The 11,423-nt window shown below is 39.9% G+C and overlaps 1 protein-coding gene across 1 annotated transcript in view; it reads left to right on the top strand.

Moving 5' to 3' along the window:
- Window positions 1-10,809, top strand: part of myhb (myosin, heavy chain b) — a 16,670-nt gene extending 5,861 nt beyond the window's left edge. Inside the window, exons 4-44 of the mRNA XM_001339170.9 lie at window positions 146-361; window positions 567-618; window positions 747-957; window positions 1,031-1,174; window positions 1,271-1,427; window positions 1,542-1,569; window positions 1,655-1,766; window positions 2,045-2,137; window positions 2,240-2,303; window positions 2,391-2,489; window positions 2,596-2,699; window positions 2,830-2,968; window positions 3,062-3,180; window positions 3,270-3,419; window positions 3,499-3,669; window positions 3,775-4,081; window positions 4,234-4,304; window positions 4,390-4,477; window positions 4,600-4,717; window positions 4,984-5,107; window positions 5,185-5,321; window positions 5,393-5,648; window positions 5,739-5,981; window positions 6,059-6,235; window positions 6,363-6,508; window positions 6,613-6,703; window positions 6,781-7,170; window positions 7,257-7,383; window positions 7,674-7,792; window positions 7,870-8,066; window positions 8,151-8,334; window positions 8,428-8,593; window positions 8,700-8,824; window positions 8,924-9,232; window positions 9,317-9,520; window positions 9,606-9,731; window positions 9,812-9,982; window positions 10,060-10,164; window positions 10,257-10,352; window positions 10,436-10,567; window positions 10,688-10,809. Of these exons, the coding sequence (XP_001339206.5) occupies window positions 754-957; window positions 1,031-1,174; window positions 1,271-1,427; window positions 1,542-1,569; window positions 1,655-1,766; window positions 2,045-2,137; window positions 2,240-2,303; window positions 2,391-2,489; window positions 2,596-2,699; window positions 2,830-2,968; window positions 3,062-3,180; window positions 3,270-3,419; window positions 3,499-3,669; window positions 3,775-4,081; window positions 4,234-4,304; window positions 4,390-4,477; window positions 4,600-4,717; window positions 4,984-5,107; window positions 5,185-5,321; window positions 5,393-5,648; window positions 5,739-5,981; window positions 6,059-6,235; window positions 6,363-6,508; window positions 6,613-6,703; window positions 6,781-7,170; window positions 7,257-7,383; window positions 7,674-7,792; window positions 7,870-8,066; window positions 8,151-8,334; window positions 8,428-8,593; window positions 8,700-8,824; window positions 8,924-9,232; window positions 9,317-9,520; window positions 9,606-9,731; window positions 9,812-9,982; window positions 10,060-10,164; window positions 10,257-10,352; window positions 10,436-10,567; window positions 10,688-10,708 (5,814 nt within the window). The 5' untranslated portion in view covers window positions 146-361; window positions 567-618; window positions 747-753 and the 3' untranslated portion in view covers window positions 10,709-10,809. The remainder of the gene's footprint in view (window positions 1-145; window positions 362-566; window positions 619-746; window positions 958-1,030; window positions 1,175-1,270; window positions 1,428-1,541; window positions 1,570-1,654; window positions 1,767-2,044; window positions 2,138-2,239; window positions 2,304-2,390; window positions 2,490-2,595; window positions 2,700-2,829; window positions 2,969-3,061; window positions 3,181-3,269; window positions 3,420-3,498; window positions 3,670-3,774; window positions 4,082-4,233; window positions 4,305-4,389; window positions 4,478-4,599; window positions 4,718-4,983; window positions 5,108-5,184; window positions 5,322-5,392; window positions 5,649-5,738; window positions 5,982-6,058; window positions 6,236-6,362; window positions 6,509-6,612; window positions 6,704-6,780; window positions 7,171-7,256; window positions 7,384-7,673; window positions 7,793-7,869; window positions 8,067-8,150; window positions 8,335-8,427; window positions 8,594-8,699; window positions 8,825-8,923; window positions 9,233-9,316; window positions 9,521-9,605; window positions 9,732-9,811; window positions 9,983-10,059; window positions 10,165-10,256; window positions 10,353-10,435; window positions 10,568-10,687) is intronic.
- The last annotated feature ends 614 nt before the right edge of the window (window positions 10,810-11,423 follow it).

Raw genomic sequence — 11,423 nt, 5'->3', positions numbered from 1 at the left:
TGTCATATTACTCTAACCTAACGGTCTACTTATAATCTAAAGAGAATAAGTTGGCATATAGGTGCAATATAACTTAAATTCAACAAACGGACCATCAAAATAAGGTGTGACCAGTAATTCTTGAATGCCAAAATGCTCTCATCAGTGCTGGAATAGAAATAAATAATCTGAAGACACAAAAGCATCTTGGAAGTCCCGACCATATCAAGAGATAAAAATAAGACAGCGATGCTGCTAGGGGGGACAAATGGAAGTGGGCAAACAGGACTCATGACCAAAATTAAGCTGACAGGACACTTACACACAACTATAAAAGAGGGCTTTCCCGACTCCTGCCGGGGCTCACAACTACACAGCTGAGGTGAGTGTTTATGCTATACACAGTGAGTGAGTGATGCTACACAGTTCTGCTTTTACGTTTCAACAAATAGGAATATTTAGGCTTGTTTTGTTGCACATTATAGCACTTCCTAGTATATAAATTTTTTATAATTATCCATTATTACGACCTCAGCAAAAAAGATTAAGATTTAAATAAATGTCTTGTATTTGCTTACTATTAACAGGTGGTGAATTATAACATCAAAATCAAGTCCTAAGAGTTGGTGCAAGACAAAGGTAAGCATGTTAATATTAACTTAAGTAGCTAACTAGCCTACTTGAAGCATTTTACTCTTTAGTTTAACGTGATGAACACTGATGTGAACTTGCATTATAAATGTTTTTTTGTTTTTTTTTTATTAAAGTGCCACCATGAGTGGGGACCCAGAAATGGAGTGTTTTGGCCCGGCGGCCGTTTACCTCCGTAAACCAGAGAAGGAACGTATAGAAGCTCAGAATAGGCCGTTTGATGCTAAAACTGCTTATTTCGTGTCTGAACCCAAGGAGATGTACCTCAAAGGGGTCCTCAAGAGTAAGGAGGGCGGCAAAGCTACAGTGCAAACTCTCTGTGGCAAAGTGAGTATCAGAGATATTCAGATCAGATCGATGCTTTGCTTCCTTCATAATTGTAAAATGACACTCCCTCCAGACCCTCACAGTGAAGGAGGATGAAATCTTCCCAATGAATCCACCAAAGTTTGATAAGATTGAGGACATGGCCATGATGACCCACCTCAACGAACCCACCGTGCTGTACAACCTCAAAGAGCGTTATGCAGCATGGATGATCTACGTAAGTAAATGAAAAACACATTTGGTGATCTGACATACTTATTTTACTTAATCCATTGTCAATATCTAGTGGTAAATGGGGATGATTCTCTTGCAGACCTACTCTGGGTTGTTCTGTGTCACCGTGAACCCCTATAAGTGGCTTCCAGTGTATGATGCTGTAGTTGTGTCAGGCTACAGGGGCAAGAAAAGAATTGAAGCCCCACCTCACATCTTCTCCATCTCTGACAATGCTTATCAATTCATGCTCACTGGTAAGATAAAATCATGTTTAGGATATTTAAGTTTGTTGGTACTTAAGTTTGTGAAAAGAATTCATTAATTTTGATTTTATTTTTCTTTTAATATATGGCTTTCTGCTCTTGTAGATCGTGAAAATCAGTCTATCCTGATTACGTAAGTATTTTCCTTCAGATGCTAAAGTGTTACTGTGTGGTAAAAATAAAGAAATTGTGAATCCTAATGTATGTTTCATTCTCAGTGGAGAATCTGGTGCAGGAAAGACTGTAAACACCAAACGTGTCATCCAGTACTTTGCGACAATCGCTGTGGCTGGCAAGCAGAAGCAAGAGCCTATTCCTGGAAAAATGCAGGTATGTAGAGAAGTTGATTGCTGCAGAGCCTGTTGGTGGGGCTTCATATCCAGCTGTCCCTCCCTAAACGTAATGGGTGGGGCTTGAAGGTCCAACCCTTTCCTTAGATATAACTAGATAAAGCTTCACCCATTAGGTCCACAGAGACAGAGCCAGGCTAGGTCAAGGTCCAACCATTACTTGGATTATCCACATATGGGGTATAAATGGGATTTGTTTGTAAATATGATGAGGATTCATTTTTTACTGGTATGCCTGCAACATTATGACTCAATTAGGGGTCGCTGGAGGATCAAATCATTGCAGCCAACCCCTTGCTGGAAGCCTATGGCAACGCCAAGACTGTGAGGAATGACAACTCTTCCCGCTTTGTGAGTACTGAGCCAACAGCCACTGAGACACTATGTGTTTTTATTCTGTAATGGAAACATTTTACACATTTTATTCTGTTATCCTGTGCCTGAATCCTTCAGGGTAAATTCATCCGAATTCATTTCGGCACCACTGGAAAACTGGCCTCGGCTGATATTGAAACTTGTGAGTTCTTAGTTAGTTTAGATTTCAAATGACTGATTCAACATTTGTCCATATTATTGCTGTTATAAGTATGTTTTTGATCCAAAGATCTGCTGGAAAAGTCCAGGGTAACTTTCCAGTTGTCTGCTGAGAGGAGCTACCACATCTTCTACCAGCTGTGCACAGGCCATAAGCCAGAACTGCTGGGTAAGAAAATGTACATCACTATATTAGAATGAGACAAGAGCATAGACAAGACTTATATTTGTACAGCAGATCAAAGTCTTCATTTCTTGCTGTATTCCTCTCGTAGAGGCTCTTCTGATCACCACTAACCCATACGACTATCCCATGATCAGTCAGGGTGAGATCACAGTCAAGAGCATCAACGATGTGGAAGAGTTCATTGCAACTGATGTAGGTGGAGATCAAATGTTTCAGCAGTTAATATCTGATGCATAATAACATGGATGTATACTCTGCATACCTGATATACTGTATTAAATACGTTATCCAATAGGCACACTTGATTGTTTTTGACTTGCAGACAGCCATTGATATTCTGGGCTTCAATGCTGAAGAGAAGGTAGGCATCTACAAGCTGACAGGAGCTGTGATGCATCATGGGAACATGAAGTTCAAGCAGAAGCAGAGGGAGGAGCAGGCTGAGCCTGATGGAACTGAGGGTGGGATTTCAGTTTAAGCTCAGCCTTTGGAAACATGCATATATGGTATAATATGGCTACATTTTGGTTCCAAATTGAAATGCTTTTTTCCAGTGGCTGATAAAATTGCTTACCTCTTGGGACTGAACTCTGCGGACATGCTGAAAGCTTTGTGTTATCCCAGAGTGAAGGTCGGGAATGAATTTGTGACCAAAGGTCAAACTGTTCCTCAGGTAGGTGCATTTCAAATGCATCTTGAGTACATCATTAGATTAGGAATGTGCTAAAGTGAAATGGTATTAATTCTTGTTTCATATGTTAGGTTAACAATGCAACCATGGCTCTGTGCAAGTCTGTCTATGAGAAGATGTTCTTGTGGATGGTTGTACGAATCAATGAGATGCTGGACACCAAACAGCCAAGACAGTTCTTCATCGGAGTGCTTGACATTGCAGGGTTTGAAATCTTTGATGTAAGCTCAAGAATTCAAATTTGAAAATCAGTGTTGCTTCATTTCATTAGCTCTGATACTGAATTGTTGATCATTATAGTTCAACAGCTTGGAGCAGCTTTGCATTAATTTCACCAATGAAAAACTGCAACAGTTTTTCAATCACCACATGTTTGTGCTGGAACAAGAGGAATACAAGAAAGAAGGTATTGAGTGGGAGTTCATTGACTTCGGTATGGACTTGGCTGCCTGCATTGAGCTGATTGAAAAGGTACAAATGTCGACTTCCAAACATTAAAATGCTTTTCTTTTTAAACAAAAGATGCTGTGCTGTGATTCGTCATCTCATCTTAAGTAAATATGCTCTTTTTTTCAGCCGATGGGCATTTTCTCCATCCTTGAGGAGGAGTGTATGTTCCCCAAGGCAACAGACACAACCTTCAAGAACAAGCTGCATGATCAGCATCTTGGTAAAACCAACTGCTTCCAGAAGCCCAAACCTGCCAAAGGCAAGGCTGAGGCTCACTTCTCCCTTGTGCACTATGCTGGAACTGTGGATTACAACATCTCAGGCTGGCTGGATAAGAACAAGGACCCCCTTAATGACTCTGTGGTTCAGCTGTACCAGAAGTCTTCAGTGAAGCTGTTGTGTCACCTGTATGCTGCTCATGCTTCAACAGAAGGTTTGTGAAACAAATTCATACTGTTACGATTACAACATTAGGATTCAAATATTTTTTTTGTTATGTATAAATTTCTGTTAAAGATAATTTCTGCTTGATTTCGGTACATGGTATTGTTTACCAAGATTATTTACTTATTTCTTTATCGACAGCTGAATCTGGTGGCAAAAAGGGTGGAAAAAAGAAGGGAGGCTCCTTCCAGACTGTGTCTGCTTTGTTCAGAGTAATGAAATGATTCACTTTTAGCCTTGAAATATTTAAGGTGCACTGTGTGTTTATAGTTTAACTGTTTATTCTACAATTAACAGGAAAATTTGGGCAAATTGATGACCAACCTGAGAAGCACTCATCCACATTTTGTGCGCTGCTTGATTCCAAATGAGTCAAAGACTCCAGGTCAAATTTTTGACACAACTTTTTTTAAAATACAGAAAAGCATGTGACATATACTCTTTGTTAAAATAACAATGATCATCCTCTCTAAAACAATGATTTATTATTAACTCTCTTTATTTTAGGTCTTATGGAGAACTTTCTGGTCATCCACCAGTTGCGTTGTAATGGTGTGCTGGAGGGAATCAGAATTTGCAGAAAGGGTTTCCCCAGCAGAATCCTCTATGGTGACTTTAAGCAGAGGTAATTAATGTGCATGACTTGTATTTCACTTGTCTTTGGTGAATTTAATATGTAAAATTGTGTGCATGGGCATTACCTGGATTATTGTACAGTGAATGTTGAGCATGTGCCCAACTCTATTAATCTTGATAAAATATCTCGGCTTTCTTTAATACACATGTCTGTCTAAATAAATGGAAACACACACAGTATGCAGATTGTGTGTACAAAGGCATGTGGATCTTCACAAGTATAGTGAATAAGACTGAGTCATATCTTCACTTTAGATACAAAGTATTGAATGCTAGTGTCATCCCTGAGGGTCAGTTCATTGACAACAAGAAGGCTTCAGAGAAGCTTCTTGGCTCTATTGATGTGGATCATACCCAGTACAAGTTTGGACACACCAAGGTACACTCTATCAAATCATCTGACTTATTATGTAATTATTAACAGTGCATAATTGCTTTGTGAAATATTTGTGATAGGTGTTCTTCAAAGCTGGTCTGCTGGGTACTCTTGAGGAAATGCGAGATGAGAAACTTGTTATCCTTGTAACCATGACTCAAGCAGTCTGCAGAGGCTACGTAATGAGGAAAGAGTTTGTCAAAATGATGGCGAGGAGGTATGGATTTTGCTTAAAGAAATATCCAGTGCACATTCACACACAGCATCTGACCATTTCTTCTGTTACAGAGAGTCCATCTACTCCATCCAGTACAACATCCGCTCATTCATGAATGTGAAACACTGGCCATGGATGAAGCTGTATTTTAAGATCAAGCCCCTGCTGAAGAGTGCAGAGACTGAGAAGGAAATGGCAGCCATGAAAGAAAACTTTGAAAAGATGAAAGAGGATCTTGCCAAAGCCCTTGCAAAGAAGAAGGAGCTGGAGGAGAAGATGGTCACCCTGCTGCAGGAGAAAAATGACCTGCAGTTACAAGTGGCATCTGTGAGTTCACAAATGATCAGTCCATCTTTATAAGAGAACAAATACACAAGTTGGAAAAAAGACAACAAATGATGATATTATAATCAACAGGAAACAGAAAACCTTTCTGATGCTGAGGAGAGATGTGAAGGACTAATCAAAAGCAAGATTCAGCTTGAGGCAAAACTTAAAGAGGCAACTGAAAGATTGGAGGATGAGGAAGAAATCAACGCTGAACTTACTGCCAAAAAGAGAAAGCTGGAGGACGAGTGCTCTGAGCTGAAGAAAGACATTGATGATTTAGAGCTTACCTTAGCCAAAGTAGAGAAAGAAAAACATGCCACTGAAAACAAGGTTAATGTCTTTTGAAGTTTGGTTTAATCATGATCTTTCACTCAGGTTGCAGTCACATAAATATATTTGTCTCCTAGGTTAAAAACCTTACCGAAGAAATGACATCTCAAGATGAGGTTATTGTAAAGCTGACTAAAGAAAAGAAAGCCCTCCAAGAGGCACATCAGCAAACTTTGGATGATTTACAGGCAGAGGAAGACAAAGTCAATACTCTGACGAAAGCCAAAGCAAAGCTTGAGCAGCAAGTTGATGATGTGAGTTTGAAATTGAACAGATTTGTGCAAATTCTCCTGTTTATTTACTTTTACAAGAAGCAGAACTCAACCACAGTAGTGATGTTTTCAATATCATTTTCCTTAATCTTTCCACATCTGCAAATAGCTGGAGGGATCTCTAGAGCAGGAAAAGAAACTACGTATGGACCTCGAGAGAGCCAAAAGAAAGCTTGAAGGTGATTTAAAACTTGCCCAGGAATCTTTAATGGACTTGGAAAATGACAAGCAGCAACTAGAAGAGAAATTGAAAAAGTGAGAAGCTAATCATTTTAAATCCTACCCTACAAAATTAAGACCCCTGGTTCAGTTTCAGAATACTTCAAACTTATAAATCATTTCTGTTTTTTTCAAAACAGGAAGGACTTTGAGACAAGTCAGTTTCTGAGCAGGATTGAAGATGAGCAATCTCTTGGTATTCAGTTCCAGAAAAAGATTAAAGAACTTCAGGTGCCTCAATGTGCTGTTGTGATTTTGTGATTATTTCTCTTTAATGAGCTGTAACTTATCAAGTTTTGGTACCACAGGCTCGCATTGAGGAGCTGGAGGAAGAAATCGAGGCAGAGCGAGCAGCTCGTGCTAAGGTCGAGAAGCAGCGATCTGATCTCGCCAGGGAACTTGAGGAGATCAGTGAGAGGCTTGAAGAAGCAGGTGGTGCCACCTCTGCCCAGATTGAGATGAACAAGAAACGTGAGGCTGAGTTCCAGAAACTGCGCCGCGATCTGGAGGAGTCCACCTTACAGCACGAAGCCACGGCTGCGGCACTCCGCAAGAAACAGGCTGACAGTGTGGCAGAGCTGGGAGAGCAGATCGACAACCTCCAGCGTGTGAAACAAAAGCTAGAAAAGGAGAAAAGTGAGCTTAAAATGGAGGTAGATGATGTGTCAAGCAGTATGGAGGCTGTTGCCAAATCCAAGGCAAGTTTTAGCATATTTATGAAGCACTCTTTGTGAAACTCAGTCCTAAACAATAAAATCCATTAAAATCATGTTGTATTTGGCAGACAAATCTTGAAAAGATGTGTCGTACACTGGAAGATCAGCTGAGTGAGTTTAAGTCGAAACATGACGAACATGTTCGCCACATCAATGACCTAAGTGCTCAAAAGGCAAGGCTTCAGACTGAAAACGGTAAGTAGCTTTACTATACGCCAGGGGTGCCCAAACTTGATCCTGGAGGGTCGGTATCCTGCAAAGTTCAGCTCCAATCCCAAGTAGACACAGCTGAACCAGCTAATCAAGCTCTTACTAGTCATAGTGAAAACTTCCAGGAAAGCGTGTTGAAGCAATTGGAGCTAAACTCTGCAGGACACCGGCGCTCCATAACCATGTTTGGAAACCCCTGGTTTACAGGAACGATATTAAAAATGACATTCTTCATAAACAGCATATACAATACTAAATCATTAAATTCACAATAGGTGAAATGGGTCGTCAACTAGAGGAAAAAGAGTCTTTAGTTTCTCAGCTGACTCGAAGCAAACAGGCTTACACTCAACAGATTGAGGAGCTGAAGAGGCAAATTGAGGAAGAAGTCAAGGTGAGAAATTAACAATTTTTATAGAACAAGTTCATGAACTAATCTATTGAATAACTCTGGAAATTTGTATGTTTAAGGCCAAAAATTCCCTGGCACATGCTGTCCAATCATCACGACATGACTGTGATCTGCTCAGAGAGCAGTACGAGGAGGAACAGGAGGCCAAAGCTGAACTTCAGCGAAGCATGTCAAAGGCCAACAGTGAAGTAGCTCAATGGAGAACCAAATATGAGACCGATGCTATTCAGCGTACTGAAGAACTCGAGGAAGCAAAGTAAATGAAATCAACTGTTTATAAGTCTTCACAACAAGAAATGAAGTAAAAGCAATGACTAATATTTTATTGTTGCTTGCTCAGGAAAAAGCTTGCTCAGCGTTTGCAGGATGCAGAGGAGTCCATTGAGGCTGTGAATGCCAAATGTGCCTCTTTGGAAAAGACTAAGCAGCGACTGCAAAATGAAGTAGAAGATCTCATGATTGACGTTGAAAGAGCTAATGCTTTGGCTGCAAACCTTGACAAGAAACAAAGGAACTTTGACAAGGTAAAGCAACCGTGTTTTTTGTACATTACTTCATATGCACATAATATTTTTGTGATGCACCTCACCAGAGGTTTATTGTTCGATTTCATAAAGGTCTTGGCCGAATGGAAGCAGAAGTATGAGGAGACCCAAGCAGAGCTGGAAGGAGCCCAGAAGGAGGCTCGCTCACTTAGCACGGAACTTTTCAAAATGAAAAATTCTTATGAGGAGACTTTGGATCATCTAGAAACTCTTAAGAGAGAGAACAAGAACCTTCAGCGTATGTACAATTAAGTGCAGAACTATATGTTGTTGTTTTTTTTTTTGCTTTTTAGACGTAAATAGTGCATTTCACCCAATTGTTGGTCATGTTTTTGCATATACAGAGGAAATCACAGATTTAACCGAACAGCTTGGCGAGACTGGAAAGACCATCCATGAGCTGGAAAAAGGAAAGAAAACTGCAGAAATCGAAAAATCTGAAATCCAAGCTGCTCTTGAAGAAGCTGAGGTAACACCTAGGCCCTAGTGCTTAAAGTTTTTTTTTTATTCCCAATATCACCACTAAACTTCCAGCGAACAATACACTACACACCATCCTATTTTTCAGGCCACCTTAGAGCATGAGGAATCCAAGATTCTTCGCGTTCAGCTTGAACTGAACCAAGTGAAAGGAGAGATTGATCGGAAATTGGCCGAGAAGGATGAGGAGATTGAACAGATTAAGCGAAACAGCCAGAGGATCATCGACTCTATGCAGAGCACTCTGGATGCGGAAGTCAGAAGCAGAAACGATGCTCTGAGAATCAAAAAGAAGATGGAAGGAGACCTGAACGAGATGGAGATTCAGCTAAGCCATGCAAACCGGCAGGCAGCTGAAGCTCAGAAGCAGCTCAGGAACGTCCAAGGGCAACTCAAGGTTTGTTCCTTTAGAGTAGTATAGCAGTATATCTTGATTTGACTAACTAGATCAAACAATCTAATTGAAACTTGATTGCTTCAGGATGCTCAACTCCATCTTGATGAGGCTCTGAGGGCTCAAGAGGACATGAAAGAACAAGTTGCAATGGTTGAACGCAGGAATAACCTGATGCAGGCAGAGATCGAGGAGCTGAGAGTTGCTCTGGAGCAGACCGAGAGAGGCCGCAAAGTGGCTGAGCAGGAACTGGTGGATGCCAGTGAGCGAGTGACTCTCTTACACTCCCAAGTAAGAAGAATGATTTATTTTGAAGAATGTTTTAAAGAATAACTGTTAAACAACATTACCTTTAACTTGATCTCAATGTCCGCAGAACACCAGTCTTATTAACACCAAGAAAAAGCTGGAAGCAGATCTTGTTCAGATTCAAGGTGAGATGGAGGACGTGGTCCAGGAAGCTCGAAATGCTGAAGAGAAGGCAAAGAAAGCTATAACTGATGTAAGTAAATCTGTTCATGGATAATTAAGTTTTCAAGATGTTGCATGTAAACTAAAAACTGGGTTAAAAAAATATATCAGGCCGCCATGATGGCAGAGGAGCTGAAGAAGGAGCAGGACACAAGCGCTCACCTTGAGAGGATGAAGAAGAATCTGGAGGTTACAGTCAAAGACCTGCAGCACCGTCTGGATGAGGCTGAGAGTCTGGCTATGAAGGGTGGAAAGAAGCAGCTCCAGAAGCTGGAGGCCAGAGTATGTGACTGCTCACACTGTTCATTGATTTACCTCACCGTAAGTCAGGAATAACCTCAGTTAAACTTGTGCGTCAGGTTCGTGAACTGGAGAGTGAAGTCGAAGCTGAACAGAGACGTGGTGCTGATGCTGTGAAAGGAGTCCGCAAATATGAAAGAAGAGTGAAGGAACTGACTTATCAGGTAATAATAATCACACAAATAAACGTATATAGGTGTTATAAGTCAAATACAGTCAAATCAAAATGGTTATCTTTTAAAATGTTTTCTGACAGACTGAGGAAGATAAGAAGAATATTATTAGACTGCAAGACCTTGTGGACAAACTTCAACTGAAAGTCAAGGCCTACAAGCGACAGAGTGAAGATGCTGTGAGTTACTTTGGGTTTTGATGAGTGTCATGCAACATTATTCTTGATTTGATCAACCTAAACATAAATGATTTCACTGACAGGAGGAACAAGCCAATACTCACCTGACCAGATTCAGGAAGGTGCAGCATGAGCTGGAGGAGGCTCAGGAGAGAGCTGACATCGCCGAGTCCCAGGTCAACAAGCTCAGAGCTAAAAGCCGTGAATTTGGAAAGGTAAATATCACAATTTTATTAATTATATTATTTGTGCACAAATATTGTTTACACAATTACATGTGGCATCGATAAATAGTACAGTCTTGTTCTCAATTTATTAATCTTTTGTATTTGCAGGGTAAAGAGGCTGAGGAGTAAACTCTCTGAGTAGGAAACTGGGCAAAGAAACAAGAACTCATACAATATGAAATCCTTGTCAAATGTCCACAAGAAGTAGCTAATAAAATGATATGACCTGAGGTGTTTGTGTACTGAATATTTTGTTACATTTCTGTCAATAATGTGTACATGATGTGTCGAAACATAAGAAGCCTTTTTGTGAGACAGTTTAGCATAACAGCTTAAAATGTGGTAAATTAATCACAATGTTGTTTCTGACAGACCTAGCTCTACTTACCTGAAATCCATATTAGCATCCAGGAAATGACAAACATTATCCCCAAACCACCAATTATTAGAGAGACTTTAAAACGCCGTACTAAATATTAGGAAAGGCATACGTCTTCCAAAATTATTTTTAGTAAATATTTACTATACACCATATATCTGACCAACAGAGGTCGCTATGGTTTCTTATAATTCTGTCAGTTGCGCTATTAGAAGATCAGATTCGAATCTTTTGAACAGTTCAATTTCAAGGAACCGGTTCAAAAACTGATTCGCCTTTATCATACGCTTTCATGTAGTAATGTCACAATTACGTATTTTTTCAATAAGTAATTGATTATTCAAGATTAATTTTATTAACAACAAAAATAAACACAAACAAACTTAACAGTTATTGAGATTTTTACATGCACTTGTTAAAATCTTTGAAGAATTTCGGAGAGGTTTTTATTCTAAACCTTTTATA

This window comes from Danio rerio, chromosome 6, assembly GCF_049306965.1.
Source record: "Danio rerio strain Tuebingen ecotype United States chromosome 6, GRCz12tu, whole genome shotgun sequence".
Lineage (NCBI taxonomy): Eukaryota > Metazoa > Chordata > Actinopteri > Cypriniformes > Danionidae > Danio > Danio rerio.
Note: the sequence above shows the minus strand (reverse complement) of the source record. Positions and strands in the feature narration are given on the sequence as shown.